Raw genomic sequence first — 22,217 nt, 5'->3', positions numbered from 1 at the left:
TCTAGTTGCCTGCCAGGGCTGTATAAATGTTGTCTTTGCTTTCCCCCAAGGGTACTTCAAGAAATTCCGCATCACAGGCAGCATTTAGCAATATCTCTTCTAGGTAGGCACTGGAGATATTAGGAACAATGTGTACCTGTTGCATTACATGAAAGATAAATCTTGAACATAAAAAACGGACTTTGGTAATTTTAGGCAAACAGAGAGCGTAACTTTGTAATGTATGGGGCAAAAGAAATTAAGATCATACAAAAAAGCATGAGAAAGAAGACATTCCTAAGAACTAATAGGCATCAACCATACATACCATGGAAAGGCTTTAGTAGCAGGTAGGGGGCTACAGGGGTGTGTTCTGTGAGAAGCTGCTAGAAGCTTTCCCTACATCCCACAGAGCCAAAGCCAGCCGGCTCCAAGACAGACCCACCGCTGGCCAAGGCCGAGCACATCAGCAACTGTGGTAGTGCCTCTGAGATAACACACGTAAGAGGGGGCAAAAGAACTGCGCAAGAGAAAACTGCAGCCAGGGAGAGGAGTGAGAATATGTGAGAGCAACAACTCTGCAGACACCAAGGTCAGCGAAGAAAGAGGAGCTCCAGGCACCAGACCAGAGATTCCTCTGCAGCCTGTGGTGCAGACCATGGTGAGGCAGGCTGTCCCCGTGCAGCCCAAGGAGGGGAACGGTGGAGCAGAGACCCACCCGCAGCCCATGGAGGACCCCATGCCAGAGCTAGTGGATACCTGAAGGAGGCTCTGACCCTATGGAAAGCCCACTCTGGAGCAACCTCCTGCAGGACCTGTGGAACCATGGACAGAGAGCAGCCCATGCTGGGGCAGGTTTGCTGGCAGGACTTGTGACTCCACAGGGGACCCACACTGGAGCAGTCTATTCCTGAAGGACTACAACCCATGAAACGGACCCATGCTGGAGCAGTTCATGAAGAACTGCAGCCCATGGGAAGGACTCATGTCAGAGTAGTTTGTGGAGAACTGTCTGCCATGGAAGGGACTCCACACTGCAGCAGGGGAAGAGTGTGAAGAGTCCTTCCCCTGAGGAGGAATAAGCAGCAGAAACAACGTGTGACAAGCTGACCACAACCTCCATTCCCTGTCCCTCTGTGCCATTGGAGGGAGGAGGTAGAGAAATCAGGAGTAAAGCTAAGCCCAGGAAGAAGAGAGAGGTGGGAGGGGGTGGGGAATGTTTTTTAAGATCTGGGTTTATTTCTTATTACGCTACTCTGATTTGATTGGTAACAAATTAAACTAATTTCCCCAAGCGGAGTCTGTTTTGCCTGTGACTGTAACTGGTGAACGATTTCTCCCTGTCCTTATTTCAACCCAAGGGCCTTTCGTTATATTTTCTCTCCCCTGTCCAGCTGAGGAGGGGGAGTGACAGCACAGCTTTGGTGGGCACCTGGTGTTCAGCCAGGGTCAACCCACCATACTTCTGAAATAAAAATTTATTTCATACACAACCATTCAGTTCGTTATTAGTTGCTCTAAACAATATTCACTTGGAACAACTAGAGGCACTTTGCAAGGAAGTTTCTATGAAGCAATTCCACCTTATAAAACTAAAGCAATGAAAAAAAGGGCTTCTAGACAAATTACAGCAGGCACAGCATGCGAGGCAGACTTGGCCTCTAACTCCAGAGAGAGACACAATGCTGCAGCTTTCACACAAGGGAGGCCAGGAAACGTGGCTGACACCACTAATAGCACAGTCCCTACAAGAGCATACACGGAGGTACAAGAAACCTTTTGCCACAGGTTTGTTAAAGTCCAAGCTTCCTTCCTTGAAGCTACAACCCAGGGGATGCTTGTCCAGCAGAACCAGGTCTGCTGTGTTATCCCCCCAAACAACTCCAGCCTTTACACAACTTACACCTCCTGTAGCCACCACACATTGAGCTCTGGCTCACATAGGAACTGCATTCCTTTTTCTTCATCTGAACAAAAGCAGCATTTTTCAGGATACCTCAACAAGCAGAAGCAGCTTTACTTCACATTTTTTGACATAACAAATAATTTTTTTCCTGCATTCAACAAGTAAGCATGCCACAAGAGAAGAAAGTAAGTCAAACACAGCTGAGCTGCTTTCCTGCCCACACTGTTTCTGAGTAACTCCTGTCTGTTCACACTGGGGAGGAATTAGCTGTTCACACAGACATGCAGCCTTGCCTTCTCCTTGCTTGATTTAAAAGGAAAGGGGTTTTTTTCCTGTTTTAAATTTTTTTGTCCTTCCCCTGAGAAAAGTAATAGCAATTAAATAGTTTTGCTGAGCAGATAAGGCTGCCCCTAAACATTCAGACTGAATGGGTCAGTCAATACAACACCTACAGGTAAGCAGAGACTAAGTATTTGAAAGCATCAGGAAGGAAGAGAGAAACATCTCTTGTATACAATAATAGGCAGGTACAACCAACAAGCAAAGTGGCACATAAACGAATCATAGAATGGCTTGAGTTGGAAGGGACCCCAAAGATCATCTAGTTCCAAGCCCTCTGTCTAGTTCCACTAGACCAGGTTGCTCAAAACCTCATCCAACCTGGCCTTCCACACTTCCAGGGATGAGGCATTCAAAACTTATCCAGGCAATCTGTTCCAGTGCCTCATCACCCTCAGAAGGAAGAATTTCTTCCTTAGATCTAATCAAAATCTACCCTCTTTCAATTTAAAGCCATTGCCCCTTGTCCTATTCACTACCCGCCCTTGTAAACAGTCCCTCTCTAGCTTCCTTGTAGGCCCTCTTTCAGGTACTTGAAGGCTGCTAAAAGATTTCCCCAGAGCCTTCTCTTCTCCAGTCTGAACAGCCCCAACTCTCTCAGCCTGTCTTCATAAGAGAGGTGCTCCAGCCCTTGTATCATCTTCATGGCCCTCCTCTGGACTCATTCCAACAAGTCCATCTTCTGTCTTATGTTTGGGGCCCCAGAGCTGAACACAGTACTCCAAGTGGGGTCAGAACTCCTCACTATTTTCATTCTTGTTGTTAGATGGCACCGGAATAACGAGCTGTTGAAGCACATCTGTGAGGATGGCGATTTCAAGTCTTGCTCACAAGTGGTTTCTCCAGCAAGGAAAGGTGACACGATATTTCAAATCAACACCTTCTGCACTTCAATATGAATTTTGGTTTGATTTTAATTACTGCTGTGTGCTTAAGAGAGCAGAGCTTTTTTTGTTCTATTCCTTTTGTTTGTTCTTTGAAAGGACAGGACAGCAAATTCTCTATGAACTTGGGCAACAATACATAATGTTTGGCCTATGAATAGAGTAGCAGATACTGCTTGTACACATTTGAAGACGGTCAGGACTAGTGTAGCACCCTTAAGTCACCAGAGCTACTGTCTTAAACCTGTAAACACAGGATGTCAATGGAATTACTAATGTGCTATTGAGCTTTCTGCTTCCACTTCACCAGTTTTGACTTGTGCTCAGATTAAGGATTGAGAAATTGTTGCCGTTGAATGATATTTCATAGATGAGGATTTTTCAGCAATAAACCCCACTAGTAGGATTTGCACTACATTATGGCATACAGCAGGAATCTTTTCTCTCTATATTACTATATGCTCATCATTAAGAAAGTCATTTAATTTCAGACAACTCCTGCTGAGCAAGTTCTCACTGTCACTCAGGGTTCATACTGAAAACTGCACAGCTTCAGCCCAGTGCAAAGCAGCAGCCAAAAGTCATTCCACACCACCACCAGAGTATTCACCAGTACTAAGAGTCACCAATACCCTTGAGACTGAGCAGGTGAAGGTCAAAACATAGAGGAAGGGGGGGGGGGGAGGAAAAAAAAAAGAAAAAAAAAGAAAACCAACAGCTTTATTTGGTAAAACATCTGAACGTCATTTGGGGGGCAAAACCACACTCTCAGCTATTCGAGCTCTAACAAATAGGAAGTCACATACATCGCAGTTTATGTGGGCCTGATTCATTGCAGTCTTAAAGCTTCTTGAACCCTTCTTTACCTTCCCAAAATCCAATTGTACTGATGATTTCATACAACTCAACTTCATCCCTTCCCTTCCTAAGCCTACCTGTGACATCTCCTCATAATTTAGACCCCATTTAGAGATGGAAGTTGCCACCTCCATCCAGTGCTGAGCTATAGATAGGACTTCACTCAACACACAGATTTAAACTTAATGTTAAACCATGCTTCCTGGCCAAAGAATTTCCTCTCCTACCGTAATCCTAAATGTTATTCAAAGCCCACCATCTCCTCCAGCACACACATGTCCACAGACCTATAGCTCTCACCTAGACCCCCTCTCCTCTCTTTTCTAATGAGGGTCTAGATGGTCAAATCTACCCTAAGTTTGCTCAGTGCCAGACCCAACTAAAGCATGATTCGAACCACTAAAAGTCAATAAATAACAGCTAACAAATACAGACTGAGAAGACTGCATTGACAGACCAATGGTTTGTACAGTTATTCAGAAGAAACCAAACACAGTTTATGTTGTACCACAGCACCCAACTGCCTCTGCCATTTCTCTCTATTATTTTAGCATTCCAGCAGCAATCATTTAATATCCTGCTCCACAAGCTGCCATCAGTCCCACAGATGAAAACGGGCAAAGCAGGCTCTCTGATGAGCAGGCAACAAAGCAATTTTTTCCCCTAAGAACTGATGTAATGCAAGGGGGATGCATGCAAGGACTTGAATACGTACAATTCAAGTTCACAGAGACTGTATACATGATGTGGAAGATGGAGATGCACAACGGCAACATCAGTATGGTCAGCTGAAAGAAATGCTGGCTTTTGGAAAGGATTGCCATTCTTCAAGCTCTCAACTGCTTCACCTGAGACTGAAGGGTTTATGCAATTCTACTGGAAGTGTTCTTGTTGCCTCCTCCTGAACAGTTACATTTATGACCTTTCTGAAATGATTCAGAATAAAGTCAATTAAGGGTGAAGGACAGAAAAGTGCAATGCTGGGTATGCAGTCTCACAGCCGAAGCAGAAGAGAACTCTCAGAACAGCAATCCATTCTAGGGAACAAGTATCTCCTCCACCTGATAAGGCTGATAGTCCTCTTTCTGTCACATCATCTACAACGTCCCTGTGAATTCGTACTCTATGTCAAAAGCCCCCTTATATTAATTTTTATGGGGAGAAAAAAACATGTTTTCCTGTCTATCACATTGCTAAATGACATACTGTTTGAGAATACATCCTCAGTAGATAACACTGTGTATCTGTACATATTTAAAGGGTTGCCTTGCATTTTTTCCTGAAAAATTAATTACATATTAGTGAAATTCTTATCTCAAGCCATAAACTGGAGAACCAGACATGAAGAGAGGAAAGTTTCATTGGTGAAATATGAAAACAGTGAACTACCTTCAACAACATTTCCTTTATTTAAAAAAAAAAAACAACCATGAGAGCCTTTCATATGCATTTGATAACACAAGAAAAATTCACATACAGGTTGTATTGCTTGAGGTTTTTTGCAACCATGCACTTTACTTTAAAACTATAAAACTCTTATGACTAAAAATAATTTACTCCAAAAACAGATAAAGTAGAATTAAGTTCAAGAATTAGGCTGATATTCACACCCCTATTCATACACCTTTTTCTGATGCCAGGATTCATTTAAAAATATGTACAGTTCTAAAAGAGACAGATCATTGGTGTGACTCCATGGCTGATCTCCATCTCTGTAAGGAAATCTAAAGATGAAAAAGTCACACCATTGAGCGATATCACCTTTTCCACCAGTGCCTTCAGAAGAAATCCAGCAGCCAAATTATGTACTATCCATCTACAAATGCTTTCATTTTAATTTTTCAAATTTAAACGGTCTTGCTACTAAACAATTAACTTTATCTTTAAAAGGAGTTTTCAAAGACATCTGCTAGCTAAAAACAAAACTAAAAAAATGGATGTAGCAAGTACTGGGGAAACTAAGAACTTTGTTTGCTAATAATAATTCATCCAGAAGTGTCTAAAAATATTTTTAAATCCAGCAACATTTCTTTTACTTTTATTGGTATGCACAACAGCAATTTCCAAGCTACTTGCTTTAGAATTTACAGTTTTCTAATATGTCATATTTTCATAAAAAGAAACCCTTCCTAGTTAGCAATTTTAGTTATCTACATGTTCTCCTGGTTATTCAGATGTAATGAAGCAGGTAAAACTTGTAACTTACTTGATACTATCAACGACTGCAAAGTGCCAAGCTGATATTTTTAGAGATGCAGCTGTCATATTCTCACTGTGAAGTTTCAATGGTAAGCACCGACTCTACCGTTTTATAAATGAAGCTAGAACTGGCTTTTCCCCCCTCACATACATCACAATATCACACCATTGCTTATAATGCATTTTACCATAAGGCCATGAAATAGGTAGCACAAGATTTGTCCTGATAACTAGTTGCCCTGCATGACCAGTTAAGCTGGAACAGTAAGACAAACTTTCAGGCATACAAGCCCTTCCTCAAGCTGAAGTGTCCAAAAGCTTGTCTGATTGTGGTCAGACTCCTAAATATATTTACCCGTGACAAGCTTTGTCTGGAAGTCATAATGACACTGCAAAATACCACATTGAGAAACCAACATATTTAACTCCAGAAAGTCAACACCCGTGCCTATAGTCCGAGACTAATCTTACCTGACTGCCTCACAACGGGAAGAAAACAAAGAAAAATTTCCCACATCTTTTGCACAGTTGAAATCCTAGAGCTAGACAAAAAACACATTTATTCCAGAGTGCTTATTAAGTATTGAAGTTATACTGCTACGCATGTAAAATTCAAGCCTCTGTCTCCTGTGTGCTTTCACTCAGCATGCCTCATGTACACTGTTTTTTCAGCATACATCAGTTAGTACCTCCTTGCAACGTGCCTTTTGAAAGTTTCTTCAGGCAGAGGCAGAAACTGGAAACAAGATTGCCTGAAATTTAGATATAGCAATTCTAGATCTTAAGTCAACTGCACCTATTGCAAGTTTAGGGTTAGATATTAGGACAGCATTGAAATATTTCAGATACAGCACATTACGAAAAAAATAAATCCGATCAAGATCCACTCATTTATAAGCAGGACATATTGTTGAGAGCATTACCCAGGTGCTCCAGTCTACAACACTGTCCCTGACACTTGGGTGCAATACAACAGATGTTTTGTATGGTGCCATGGCACATACAAACCCAAACTGGTTTTGCTATTTACTTCCACTGACACAGTTTCTCAAGAAGTTGAATGAACCCTGGAGAGCCTCTAGCAACCCAAAAGTTAAAGCCTTTTCTTGAAGATGCTATTTCTCCAGTGAGCTACCATTAGAAGGGAAACATACAGAGGTACTCAGGAATGCCAGAGACATGCATGAATGAACACCCACAAGTAAACCAGATGAATAGTACCTTCTGCAATGACCTAATCAAAAAGGCTGTACATCTTAATTTGTATTTAGTTTCAACATCATGTCTGAACTACACTTCTGATTCACAGCACCTCACTTTGCTTTTTGTTCAACTCTGCCACACATCAAACTAATCCAACTCATTTAACTTCATCGACTTTTCCATGCTTTAAAAACCTCAGAGAGAATGGAGATGTCCCAATCACTTTCCACTCCTCAAATCAAAACCTACCAGGAATCCTGACTAGTATTAGACTAGTAGGATGATATCAACAGCAGAAGTGTAAAACTCGCATTACCTGGCATCGCTTTGGATGCTCCATTGTCAATATTTCCTACAAACACAGTAACTCTCTGTCCAAAGCATGCTTAAGCATGTGTAAGATTGCTAAGAATTTAAAAATTTCCCCTCTTTACCTTTGGATTAATGCTTATTGCCACAACCCTATCACCATCCTAAAAGGACTAAGGATGTCCATAAAACACCACATTTGCTACTTTTACCTTCTACGGGCTAAAGGTAAGAAAGGAATGCACAATAGCTTGCATATGCCGAAGGCAGGGCAGGAAAGCATCAGAGAAGGCAGACGTGCCTGCAGAACTATGAACATATCCCAGCATGGGAAGTTGGGTCTGGGCATGCGGATAAGGAGGTCAGGAGAGAAACTTCAGGAGAAAGGAAAAGTTAATAATTGACTTGAGGCAATCCCACTTTGCAGAGGAGTCTGGCAAGCAATGGAAGGTCTGCAGACATTTTCAATAAAAGCATCCTTTTAAGGAATTCGACCAGACACCACCTAGCAATCAGCAAGGAGCGTTATCAGTTCCTCACAGAGGACTCGCACTGGAAGACTTTCTCATTTGCTTTCAAATGGCAGTCACAGTCATTCAGCATCTCTTTAATTCCCAATTTACACAGAAGTTGCATTGCCATGCCATTTAGAAGTTACGTCCATGTCCAGTCATTTATTAAGCAGACAAAACTAAAAAGAGCAAGTGTTCCCCCATTCCCTTAAGATGTTTACATCCTAAATGTTAAGAGAAGGGCAGCAAAATCAATTTCTACTTGTTGGTTGAATTAACAGTCATACTGTCTCCAGTGGTCCGTTGCAAACAAAATACAATTTTCTTATCTGGAGTTAATATTTCTAAGAGTAAGGGAAAGATAAGTCTGTCCCGAGTATAAAATTAGGCTGCATGATTTTACAAGTACAAAGTAGGCAGATGGGCTGAGCAGCAGAAAAGCTGTGTCACTCACTCAATGGGTACTGTCCAGATAGCACATCAACACTTCTCTTGAGTTACACCCATCAGAGCTGTATGCTTCAAAACTGCAGTTCAGCAAGTAAGCTCTTAAATTATCCATAATTGCTTATTTTGTTCAGATTTTTTTCGTTGCTTGTTTATTTGTAAAAGACTAGCCAGGCTGTCTGGGAACAGCTTGGCTGCATCATGGACTGAGGAACAGAGCCTATCATAGGAGGGGTAGCCCGCGGTGTCAGTTTTAGACAGCAGATGGCTGGGAGTAGAGAAAGCTTCCAAGCACATGGGATGCCAAAACTTCAGCAATTTTCTTTTTGTCAAGCAGCTTCCAGAAACACAAGATGTAGCTGAACCTCTTCACGCTGGCCAAGATTAAAATAAAGAGAGCATAGTAGAATGCCACAAAATACTACCGCTTCCTAAAAATATTTAGGCTGCACAGTCTAAGCGAGAAACTACATGACTACAGCAGCTTCCTCTCCAATATCGGATAGGAATTAAGGATGCAGAAAACACGATTGCATTTTCAATGTGCGGGCATAAGCAGACCAACAGGAAGACCCTGTTCTACCTCAAAGACACATCCTGATGTGACGGAAACTGAACTGGGCTAAAATGAGGACTTAACAATGAAAAATGTTTCAAGAAGTTGCTTAAGATGCATGTGCTAAACATGCAATCAGTAAACACAACAATGAAAAGTACCCAGAAATGCGTACCAGATCTCCCTCTCATAAAAACTGGTCATTACTATATTCTTTTTGTCTTACAAAAAGCCTGTTTTCCAGCTGTCTACCTGACAGCCAGATAAGGATTTTCATACCTTTAAATTCTGACTAGCTCAACTCTTGTCAAATTCAGTGACTTTAAAAAGAAAAAAAGAAAAAAGAAAAAAAAGAAACTCCAAACAATAGCTACTGAATAAGCCCAACATAGACTGAATGAGAGAAATGGTGGTGTCATTACTGCTGCTAGTAGACAGAAGCCAAGATCAAGCATTTGAATGATAGCATCTTGGTCAACAGTCTCAGTTAGCACCCAAACAAAAATGGATATGGACAAAAAAAGTTCTATCCATTTCAGACTGGTGTCCTAAAGAAACACAGACAAGGTGGAAGAGTTGCAAGGTTTGTGCTGCCTCTGTTTTGTTGCAAGGAAAATTAAGTCTATTTTATACTTCACATAGCACTTACTTTCCTTAACCACTCACCCTTTTGTGGAGATTATCTGAGTTTGTCAGAGAATGACAGAATAAACAAGATCAATGCCGGGATGATTTGGTTTTGAGAATTTGTACAAAGCCTTCCCCTTCGTCCTCTTAATAGCTGTACTGAAAAGTTATAAAAATGAAAAATGAAATCCAAAAAGACTTACCCACAGATTTCAGGAAGTTTCTACAAGCTTATCATGGAACAAAGCTTTGACAGTACAGCACAGAAAGCCCTATTTGTCCCATCCAGCTCAAACCCACTTCCAACTCAATGGCCTGCAAATGCAAGTTACAAGCTTGCAGTAAGTCTCCTGTGTCACAGAAGCTCTGCTTCTCCAGTGTCCACCACCTTTTGTTTAATCAGTAGACTCAGATATAGAGTTTCACTCAATATACAGCTAGGTTTAAGGATTTTACTTCCACAGGTACCTGCCATCCTGAAACAAGTACAATCTAAAGTCACACGTTCTTTGAGAGTTATTTCCAGATATAGCTTCTCTCAAATTCACTGTCTTTCCTCAGAAAGGAGCTAACTTGCCGTTGTTACTGCATCCTGTTATAAGAACCATATGTCAAGCAAGCATTTAGTTCAAAATAATGGAAGTATTGGAAAGAATCCTTGCTTTACTAACCTCATCTGCAAATAGCTCTTCCAGGAAAACAAAAAAGAAAAAAAAAACAACCCCACATGGCACACACCTGCTTGAAGATCGAATTGGTTCAATGTTTAAGAAATTACTAGGAATAGCACTTTATACTACAAAATATTTTTCCAGTTTAAACTGCAAAAATGAAATTTTGAAAGATCAAGCAACTATTCGTCTGGCCAAGACCTTGGGGTTATTGCATAATTCAGCATTCACAAGTAGCACCGTAAGAAGTGGCCAATACCTCCCTCCGAATACCATTTAACAAATGACATTTTCAACCTAGACATACTTAACAATATACTCTATTGTCTTCTCTCTCTGCAGTTGCATTAAAACAAATAGCTGGTTCAAGTGAGCAACAGCACCTCTTCTAGTGTAAACCTACGGGAGGCTAACTGCTACAAAGTCTTCCCTTCCTACACTTGTGATTAAAGTAAAATGTGCAAAATGAGACTCCAGTTCCTACGCAGCACAAGGTTCTGTCTTGATGCCCTGCATATCCTGAGACATGGAAAGAACAATTGGTACAAAAAGGTCTCAAAGTGCAAGAGCAAAGAGCAAAAAATAAGAAAACAACAGGCAAACACTATTTTTCCACAGAGCACATGGTGCACAAGTCCATGGCAGCTCACCAATTCATATAGTTTAAGCTTGAGATCTCAACTAAAATAACTAAAGGCTTGCGTGATGTTAAGTACATCTACAGCATGAATTTTCATTGTCAAGATCGGATCGGTTTTTGCCATGACAAGCCTAAAGGTGTTCTGTATTCTGGTTGCCATGTTCGACCAATGAGGATTGCTCTGATCTACTCAACGACCTCCACTGGACACCTCTAACTGAATATAATCCGATTGCGCAAGGAAGTTACCATTCCCTACCAGCTGCAAGCAGTGAATCTATATACTCACATTCCTACATATGAGAATTTTAAAAATTTAAAAATAATAAAAAAGAAAATAAATCAGTAGTTCTGCAGAAACTGATTTCTAAGTAACAAGATGGCATGTGAACCAGCAGTGGAGGTCAGCAGCAAGATTCAGTCCTGACACTTAGCTACCAATCCATTTGTCCCTTGCATCAGGCAAGGTTGAGAAATTCGGGAAGCAAAGAACAGGAACAGAGTTTTTAAATGTTTAGGCAATAGACTTGTACTGAACAAAACACACTTGCTTCCACTGCCAAGCACAACTCCCACAGACACAAAAATATGCTGCTTTTTTTTTTCCTTTTTTCTTTTTTTACCTCCTGTATTCAGCAGTGTGTTTAACCTTGGAGCTGTCAAGCTCCATCATGAATAATGAGCCATGACAACACTCCAAGTGATCCTTGGAGAACACACCAATTTTTACTATATGCTACGCAAGGCAAAACACTTATCGTATTCCCATGGTACTGTACCTGCTTTGAAAATATACAGTAATGTGGCCATCAAGAGGACACCACAAGCAAATACAGAAAAAATAAGCTACTTGCTGATATTTTGTCACCTACAAACACAGAACGAGCAATAAAACATGTAACATCTTAATGGTTCCTGTTTAAAATTAAACCAGGACTGAGAAGGAGATTTGTCTCACTGAATATGCGTTTCACACAAACATTTCATAGCCAAGGAACATCTGCGGTTTAAACAACCCATGGTGGCTACAACACGAAGAGAGAGCAACCTGCAGGTCTCACAGCACCATGCTCAGTGACCTCTAGCAGATGATCATGAACATGGGACAAGAAGTTGGCCTCTGCCCCAGGCAGTCCTCCAACGCTCTCAGAACACACACATACCCCTCCCCATACATATGGCACTGCCAGAAAGCATTGCAAGAAACTGTAGTTGCTTGGATGACTGATTGAAGCTCCTCTACACCAACACTCTACCCATGCCAAGGCAGCTCTTTAAGAAGGCACAGCACAGGTAAACAAGCAACGGCAAAAGCCATTTCTGCTGCACACATCCCAAGCTTGAGGGGAGGAAGAAGACAGAGCAAAGAGATTCCTCTACAGAAAAAAACCTGGTCTAGTGGAAGGTGTCCCCGCCTGTAGTAGGGATGTTGGAACCATACGATCTTTAAGGTCCCTTCCAACCCAAACCATTCTATGATTCTATAGGAAAAACTAGGAAGAAAAAAGCTGAAGGTTTAAACAGGCATTCACTTCTCTCCTGAACAACAACAGAAGGTTGTGGTTCCAAATATCCCTTAAAAAATAAATAAAAAAAAAAAACTACCACCTGTTCAGGAAATAAACGAAACTCATTCATATGAACCTGGAAAACATACATGTTCTCTAACAGACCCAAGCAGCAAGCATCTGTTCTGCATTTCTGCAGAGGGGAAAAAAACAAATACATCCTTATTCCTGACCTGTTTGCAAAAAGGTCTTTGTCCATGGCTTTTTAGTGGAAAAAACTTGCCTTTATTTCTGTGCTATTTCCTAGTCTCCTTGCCACAACCGAAACACAGCGCATCATTGTCCCCTCTCTGTAGGGACACCACTTTACTTACATTTCAGTTTCAAAAGTTACTATAAACTCTGAGAGCTTTCAAAAAGCTCTGGAGAGCAGGAAAGAAGCAATGTCACACAGTGGATATTTACCTTTCCTTAAGTTGCTAAGATTACAGTGTCAGACAGCAGAAACCAGTCCTGAGCACTTTGAGGAGTTTTAAGTGTTGACATATCTCCCTCCCACTAAACTGCTGTTAAAAATCGAGCCCTCTCCTGCAAGGCTGGATGCCTTTTAGAGAGCCAAAGTCAGAAAATCTCTTGAGTTCTTGTCTATGGTTGCAGATGCAGAAGAGCCTCTACCATCAAAACGACAACATAGTTACACATGATAACACATTTACTGACCATTTAGTCTTCCATTTGGGGGTATAGCTACCCACACCCTTCTCCACCTGCTCTCCTTCACCCCTACTCACCTCTCCCACGTACAGGGCATTTTGAAGCTACTCACACCATACTAGATCTAACCTTCCCCTGCAGCACTTTCCAATCAGCAAGACCCATGCTATCACCACACACAGCACTTCTACGGTCTTCAGCCCAAAACAGTTCTGCTTTTAACAGATGACTCGCCCTATACTCAAGGAAGTCGCCCAAATTACAAGGACAGTAATTTTCTTTTAGCATTATAGTTAAAACGTCCTCAGCCCTCTGCATACACCGTGTTGGTTTCTCCCACTCCCTGATAACATATTTCCATTTATGCCTCACATCACAGCTCTGCACATTAAGCAATTCCATTCCCTGCTAGCAATATTTGGCAATAAGATCACTTTAAAGAAGGCTAATTACAGATTTCATTTGAACAGAAATTGGTACTGGGCCAATCTGTAAGCTCTTTAATAAGCTTTCAAGCTTCACTTCACGCCAGGCAAGACTTTGTTCTCCGCCAGGAGCAGCAACATATCTCTAAAAGCGAAGGTGGAGGGAAGGCCACTGCAAGAGGAGGAGAGAAGGTCACAGCTCTAATTCTTCTTGAAGCACTGCACCTTCTCCATGCGAGTCTTTCCCTGGAGACACACTGTCCATGTTTCACAAAGGAAAAAGGAAGCCAGTCCAGATACCATGAAAATAATGAAAAGTAGTCACAAAAAAAAAAACAAGTGACAGTTGTATCAGAAGAGAAACAAAGATCAGTATGACAGAAGTGGGTCAAGGGCTCAAAAATTAGGAATTGATAAATTAAGGATGCATGCACAGGCATGTGTGGGGTGTGGCATTTTTTTGAGAACACTAACGTAAAGACGGAGTTTCAGTTTTCAAAGACATGGAGGAATCCAAGGAAAAGTCTGTCAAGCATCTCAGTATCCAGTCCCATATCAGCACAAATGCTTTCTGCCTATATACACCAGACTTAGCACAGAAAACAGCAATCCCACCTGTGGGAAACTGAAAAGGGTAGTTGATACAATGACAGTCAACAGAAAGACAGCTCTGTTTTGAAGATACAGGACTAGCACCCAGGAAAACTACACAAGAGCTTTCTGTGCAAGGTTAGACAAGTCATAGTTTCCCACTGTGGTCAACAACTACATGGCATCACATGCAGATGTCACACCTGATATACTAAAATATTGCTGTCGGAGTGGCTGACTGCCCATTGAATCCCTGCTGGAATCTGTGGGAACCATGCACACTGTGTATACAGCTGTCAGGAAGCCTCTAACTGGGAACTCAAACCCCAGGCACTTAAGAGAAAAGGAGTCATGAGTGTTACACATGTAAAGCATACACGTCAATAACGTCTATTTGACAGAGATTAAACCCACGAATATCTACAACATCCTCAGCTTTTAACATAACAACATCCTCAAGGCCAGGTTGGACGAGGCCCTGAGCAACCTGATCTAGTTGGAGATATACCTGTTCCTTGCAGGGGGGTTGGACTAGATGACCTTTGAAGGTCCCTTCCAGCCCTACCCATTCTATGATTCTATTCTATGGTTCTATACCTAAAAGTTTTCCCCACTGGGAGATGCCACACTAAAAGAATGACTTGTGACAGTAGCAGACTTTTCTCCTACATATAGGCAAGCCTTTAAGCCACAAATCTGACCGCTCCCCAACCCCAACAAGCTAAAAATAAAAAGCAGCAGGAAAAGAACTATAATTTTCCAGCCTTTTCTCTGAAGTACTGTATTGGATTTGCGCAGAAAGGTTTTAGTAGTGGGGCCTACAGGGGTGCATTCTGAGAGAAGCTGCTAGAAGCTTGCCCTACATCCAACAGAGACAGTGCCAGACGGCTCCAAGACAGACTTATCACTGGCCAAGGCCAAGCCCATCAGCAACAGTGGTAGCGCCTCTGAGATAACACATGCAATAAGGGGGAAAAGTTGCTGTGCAATAGCAATCACAGCCAGAGAGAGGAGTGTGAACACAGGAAAAATCTCTGCAGACACTAAGGTCAGTGAAGGACAGGGAGGAGAATGGAATGTGCTCCAAGTGCCAGAGCAGAGATTCCCCTGCAGCCCATAGTGGAGACCATGGTGAGGCAGGCTGTCCTCATGCAGCTCAAGGAGGTCCACGGTGGAGCAGATATCCACCTGCAGCCCATGGAAGACCCTATGCCAGAGCAGGTGGATACCTGTTCCAGGAGGCTGTGACCCCATGGAAAGCACACGCTGGAGGAGGTTCCTGGCAGGACCTGTGGACCATGGAGAGAGAAGCCCATGCTGGAGTAGGTTTTCTGGCAGGACTTGCGACCCCATGGGGACCCACACCGGAGCAGTCTATTCCTGAGGGACTGCACCCCATGGAAGTGGACATGTGGAAAGGACTCACACTGGAGCAACACGTGGAGGACTCTCTCCCATGGGAAGGGACCCCATGCTGGAGCAGGGAAGAGTGTAAGGAGTCCTTCTCCTGAGGAGGAAGGAGTGGCAGAAACAACATGTGATGAACTGATCACAACTCCCATTCCCCATCCCCCTGTGCTGCTGAGGGGGAGGAGGTAGAGAAATCAAGAGCAAAGCTGAGCCTGAGAAGAAGAGAGGGGTGGGAGGGAAGATGCTTTTTTAAGACTTGGTTTTGTTTCTCATTATCCTACTCTGATTTGATTGGTAATAAATTAAATAAATTTTTCCCCAAGTCATGTCTGTTTTGCCTGTGACAGTAACTGGCAAGTGATCTCTCCCTGTCCTTATCTCGACCCATGAGCCTTTTGTAATATTTTCTCTCGCCTGGCCAGCTGAGGAGGAGGAGTGACAGTACAGCTTTGGTGGGCACCTGGTGTCCAGCCAGGGTCAACCCAGCACAAGCACCCATACAGATTTTACTGAAATGTTTGCAGGGCTTCCCAACTGAAGATAGATATAGCAGAAATAACCTCAAAACATGAGTACCTAAACACGAACTACCATAACAGGAAACAATACAAAAACCCAAGATGCGTGTTAATAGATGCTCTAATTATTAATACATGTACACACAGAGTGTCAAGGCATTTGAAAGGAAAAGCACTATTCAAATACAGATATTTGCCAGCAGCTGTAACACCACCATATTCTCTAGCTAGTTTTGATTCAACTCAGTGGACATCAAGTTAATCCCACAGGACAGTATCATTCACTTTTATAATAGCTACTGACCTCATTTCTGTGTTTGAGCCCTGCTGTAGTGTGGCAAGCAACAAATCACACTGTCAGCAGACAGTGCCTGTCCTTTCTCCTTTCAAAGCTTTCATTCCCTTTCTGCATTTTTTAAAGTCATGCTGTTTCAAAACAGCTGATCCAGATGGTGGATATTTGGATTTCAACCTTCTCACATGGTGAAGTGGCTCAAAAAAATAAAAACTGTTGCTACCTGCTGCTGACCTACTTCTCTCTGTTTCCTGCCACATGACAGAATAAACAATACAGTTCATTGAACTAGTCTTTCACACCTATGCATCGCTATGTAGCAAATATAAAATAAAATTAATAGAGGAAGGAGGGACAGGGGAAAAAAAAGCAGCATGATCCAGTGGGGGGTAGGCGGGGAGTAACTCTCACCTCTATCATAGTCATCTTCCTCTATTGCTTTTTCCTGAAGCCTCTGAAGCCGTAAGATCAAGGATTTTATCTATGTAAAGATAAAAAAGTTAATTATGAAGTCACAATTAAAAATATTTAGGCTGTTAACCTCTACGTAATATAAATTTAACGGATTCTGCATCATAGAATGGCCCAATTTTGAGAGTTAAGCCTAACATTTGTTAAGTGGACAGATCTATTTGGAAGTCAGTTGAACTGCAACTACTTGAGCCAAGCATGGCTATAGTCCAAATACATACGGAGAATAACAAACAATATTTCTTGAAAAGCAAAAGAGATCATGTGATTGTAGGATATTTTTCACCCTGTGAATAAAGCAAAGTAAGGATTATTAGAGGATTTTATCTGCGTGACATCTACTACTGATCACACTGTACTCAGTCTTAAGTCCATTCTAACAATTTTTTGCACGAGTTTTGCACAGACAAATCCAGAATTTCCATATGCAAACCACATTTTCTTCTGTAAGTAAAAAGAGAAATACAGTATGAATATTTTGGAACAGGTGTACTCATGTTATGGCACAGATAATTGCGCTCATATGCAGCCAATGAAGTTCCATTAAAATATAATTCAGGCTTATCTACATAACATTGACATTTGCATTTCAGAAATGTTCATGCTGCAAATCCTAGATGGGGAAAAAATGCAAAACACCGAGAATACTTGTACCATATACAAAGTGCCCTTTCACACCCAAAAAGAATGAGTTACCACAATAAAGTTTTATTTCAAAAGTTATTGCTTCTCTTTGTTAACATGAAAGGTCTGGACCAAAGTTCTAAATTACTAAACATTTGCAAGACAGGTGTGCATTTAAAGGCCATCACAACTTTTTACTGTTAGAAGAACTTGGCTAGAAGGTAGGCAATTCCCTCCATATTGCCATGCCAGCGACAGCCTAACATGGCTACAGTTACAAGACTGAACAGTGTTTTCTTCTTATTAAATTTATACATTACCTGCATCAACCAAGCCATTATCAGCACTGAAAAAGGTAAGCCTGGAAAAAGTAGTATCATATATTCTCACAGCCCAAAGCCTAAAAGTGCTTGGGAAAGCATTTTCCAACACAAGGAGATCCATACTTTAGACATTCTGCATTTACGAAAGTTTCTGATTTCCCCAAAACTGTTTCATATTTAAATCCCTATATCTAAACTTTAAATTGCATAGAGAAAAATAGGTACAGTCAGTCAACAACTTAACAGAAATACTCAGTTATCGTGAAACACAATCAACACACAAATTAGGCAAGACATTTAAATTAATGGTATCCCTTCTCAACATGGTATTCAGAAAAGAATATAAAAATTATAAAAAATAAAGCTAGAAAATAATAAAAAATGCTTGATTAATATTAGGTTATAGGATGCCCCAGAGGAAAAACAAAAACAAACCAACATTTTATATATATTCCTTTTTCCTCAAGGCTTTATTTTATTTTATTTTTCGCATCTTGAAACTCCAGTCTTTTTTCTCTGAGGCTGGTGAGGAATGTGTAACATATTGAAGGGAGGAGCTCTGAATCCTCACCATAAATTATTTTCTGTATTTCATGCCACAGTTTTGATAGAGTTTTAAAGAAGCCTGCAGTAGGAATGATTCAAATGACAGTTTTTTCATATATATGATGTATAACAACCATCTATACTGAGAGTACAGCTTTGCTGCTGTTTGCAGTGTTTATTCCATCATGCGCTCACAGTGGCAGGTCATTTAAAATTTGCTTGGGTACCACAGCCCAGGCATGCCCACGGCAAACTGACTGATGCTGTTGCAGTAAAACGTTTTCTATTTGCAGGCTGGTAAGACGTTTGGAGCCCAACTAATCAAAGAGCTGCTTCAGCGCAGCATGTCTTATATCTGTAACACGTGAAGAACACTTTTTTTAAAAAAAATAAGTACAGAAAAAACATAATTTTAACAACTTTCATATTGTCTCCTTTTCTTGACTACAGTTGCCTTTGTTCCTTTCTGAAAAGTCTGAGACTTGCTCATTATCATTACAATAGGAAGATGCTTCAAATTAAACATACACGACTGGCTAACCAAGGGCAAAGACATCTGAGGACACAAATCCCCAATTCTCCATTCAATGAACTAATGAACACAGAAATTAAAGACAGCAATGTTTCTTTTGTGCCTATCAAATAAGCATACTGAGAAGACAGAAAAATAATTTCCTATTTTGATTATGTTATATATTCCCAAATTTGCAGCAAATTAATTTCCCAAACCATCCCAGACTATAGGCACATTGTCATTCCAGGCATGAAGCCAAAGAAACTGCTCCACGTCAATGTGTGTGAAGTCTGTAAATAAGAGAATCTAGTTTGGGTCCTACATGTATCCTTTATGAAAAGTATTAGTGAGCATTGTAAATCTGGGTCAGATGTCACAGAGAGTAAAGTAAGAATAGAAGTTCCTTGACCTTTTGTCTTACCCAGACAGCAGGGTTGTGCAAAGCCTCCCCAGAGTAGGTTGTTTCATCAGGCCTAAAGACAATACAGTGCATCTCAGTAGATATGTCTGAGCTGAGAAGTTACAAGGGCCTGGGTTTCCGAAAGGCATACCAGAAACTCAGGATACTAGTGAGACACTAAAAAAAAAAAAAAGCCCCAAAAAACCCAAACCACTCACCACACCCCCCAAAAAACACCACACCAGAAAAACCCCACCACTCACTTAATGCACCTTGAACAAATTTGTGAAATCCATTATGTCCACATTAATCTCTAGATTACTGCTTGCTGCACGCACAATCAAGTCAATACTTGCCTCCTTATCGCAGGTAAGCTCAGAATTGTTTCCCTCTGATGCCCACCCCACCATCTCAAAAATTCCATAATACAATATAACTGATCCTTCTTAAAGTTTCCCCACCTCTCTCCCACAAAGAACACAGTGAAGGTGTATATATGGTAGGTATATCTGCGGGTATACATAAGTGCATAGACACCTGACTCAATAGCCCTCTACTCCTCTGGAGTGGAAAGGAAAAAAAAAAGGTTCAATTCCCAGTTTGAGTTATAGCAGGGACTTGACCTCCATTTTTCTTCGTGCAGCGAGAGTACCCATCTATTAGATTACAGGCTACTCTCACAAAAGTGCCTCACTCCAAGAAATCTTTGGCTAAACTTACACATTTCCAATTACAAAGTTTAACATTGTGAAATCACAGCGCTTCAAGAAAAGAGTTCTTACCATCCTTAAATTTTGTACTATGCATACTCCAAACTGCAGACAAAACAGCCACCTGTGAAAGAAAATGGTATTTCTTGCATTCAGAAGCTGATGCGTGACATACTAGAACTGAGAGGATCACAGTTTCAGTAGAACATAGGAAATAAGCACTGCAACATCACCTTTTTTTTTAAAGAACCAAAAAGAAAAGTAAACCAGTTCTCTCCCTTTTACCATGCAGAGTGCTACTGTAAACCTGTGTGAACGAATGCCATGAAAGCCATTAATATCCCAACTCCTACATCAACTTTGACTTTGGCAGTACAAAAACAAGTGTTTTGAGGGGTAGAGGGAGGAATCAAAGATTAAGTGAGATTACCAACCTTTAGCGTACTGCGGTTGCCAAGCAGACAGTCCTGTAGCACTGGTTCATATTTTTTCATCAAAGTATCCCAGTTATGGTCACTAACAGTAAAGCTGCTTTCATAGCCTGAGGTGACAGAAGAGCCAGCAGATGCTGCATCTGAGGAATCTGTAGAATACGAAAATGTTGCATCTGTATCCGAGAGAGACACTGTCTCACAGTCCTGCAGTTTATCATTCGCCGTGGTCTCACCTTCATACTCCAAAACCTCATTGGGCCTGGAGGAACGATTCAAAGCTCCAAAATGCTCAGGAGGTTGTGCTGTCTCTTCTGGCTTCTGTAGATTTCCTGCGGTGCTGGGATGTAGAACATACTTAGCTTCCTCAACAGTTGCCTTGCCTTCAGCATCACTTACTCCAGAGGCTGAGTTCAGGGAGAGCTGTATAAAGCTGAAACTTGAAATAAAGCTATCATGTGCACCAACAGAACGAGAATCAACATCTCTGTTTTGATATTCACAGTTGTTATTCACTTCTGTCTGATCCAAAGCATACATGTTTGGAGGCTTGCTCACTTCAGCACCGTGGCTTTTCTGCCACATGCAGCATACAGCAGAAACATCTTCTTTGCTTCTTGCTGCAGCAGAGTAAGCTGCTATCGCTGTGTCTTCTGATCGTGTGCTCTTGCAACATGAAAGATTTTTGCAGTGTCCTGGCATATTTCCAGTAGTGGCCAACACTGTTACCCCACTAGCAGGAACTACAGCACTATTTGCAACTGAACTGCAGTGTAAGAATTCAAAGTTATTTTGGCACTGTTTGCGTAGAGAGCAGTTCTCAAAGTCTCCACAATGCTGCCTGCCATGTTTGAGCTCTTCTGGGATGAACAGCTTGCAGGCACCCAGGGACTGAGACTCTATCTGTTGTTGAGCTTCTGGCCTCATGTATCCAGGTCTTTTTGCCAGTTTCTTTTTACGCGGAGAGTCTGCAGGCATTAAGTGCTCCTGACCATCTGGGGGAGGGAAAAAAAGTCATTAAAGAGTTCCTGCAGTTTTCTAGGCTTAACATATTGTAGCATCTTAAATAATTATTCCAAGAATTTCAAATAGCACATCGGTTTACATTTCGACAAAATAAAGACACTGACCATGCTGCAGGTAGAGGCGAAAAGTTGTTGCCAGACAACACTGTGTGTATTCATTCACTTTCTAAAGAGTCTGCACCTGCTTTTAAGTGAACTCACTAAGATAGTCACATCCATCAGGACACAAACCTGGGTACGATGAATCACATCATCTTCTCTATTTTTTGCAATGCCCTGCGCTGCTTCATTCTCAATTTGCTTAGCAGCATACTAAAGCACAGATCTTGTTTCTCTGATCCAGAACTACTTTCAGACTTAAAAGCAAATCTAGGATAGGACTGAAACCTGTGTCAAAAAGACGAGAATCATGCTCGCAAAGAAATTTTCTGCATAATTTGCTGTTGCTCGTGTTCAGTTTCTTGTGTTCGTATCTATGTTGCATCAATACAAGTGTTTCAGATTGTGCTTCCAGAACAGACGCAACCCTGTAACAGCCTGTAGCTGCATACCTGTCAGTATAATGAGGTTATTTTATAAGTT

At 41.4% G+C, this 22,217-nt stretch overlaps 1 protein-coding gene across 1 annotated transcript in view; it reads right to left on the bottom strand.

Annotated features, from left to right (window-relative positions):
• The window catches only part of DISC1 (DISC1 scaffold protein), a 192,140-nt gene extending 170,813 nt beyond the window's left edge, over window positions 1-21,327 (bottom strand). The window contains exons 1-2 of the mRNA XM_086627398.1: window positions 20,614-21,327; window positions 17,003-17,072 (exon numbers count right to left, since the gene is read on the bottom strand). Coding sequence (XP_086483524.1) covers window positions 17,003-17,072; window positions 20,614-21,312 — 769 coding nt within the window. The 5' untranslated portion in view covers window positions 21,313-21,327. The remainder of the gene's footprint in view (window positions 1-17,002; window positions 17,073-20,613) is intronic.
• Window positions 21,328-22,217: the final 890 nt, after the last annotated feature.

Source organism: Tauraco erythrolophus, chromosome 2, assembly GCF_009769465.1.
Source record: "Tauraco erythrolophus isolate bTauEry1 chromosome 2, bTauEry1.pri, whole genome shotgun sequence".
In the NCBI taxonomy this organism is placed as follows: Eukaryota; Metazoa; Chordata; class Aves; order Musophagiformes; family Musophagidae; genus Tauraco; species Tauraco erythrolophus.
This window is presented reverse-complemented; position numbering and strand designations above follow the sequence as displayed.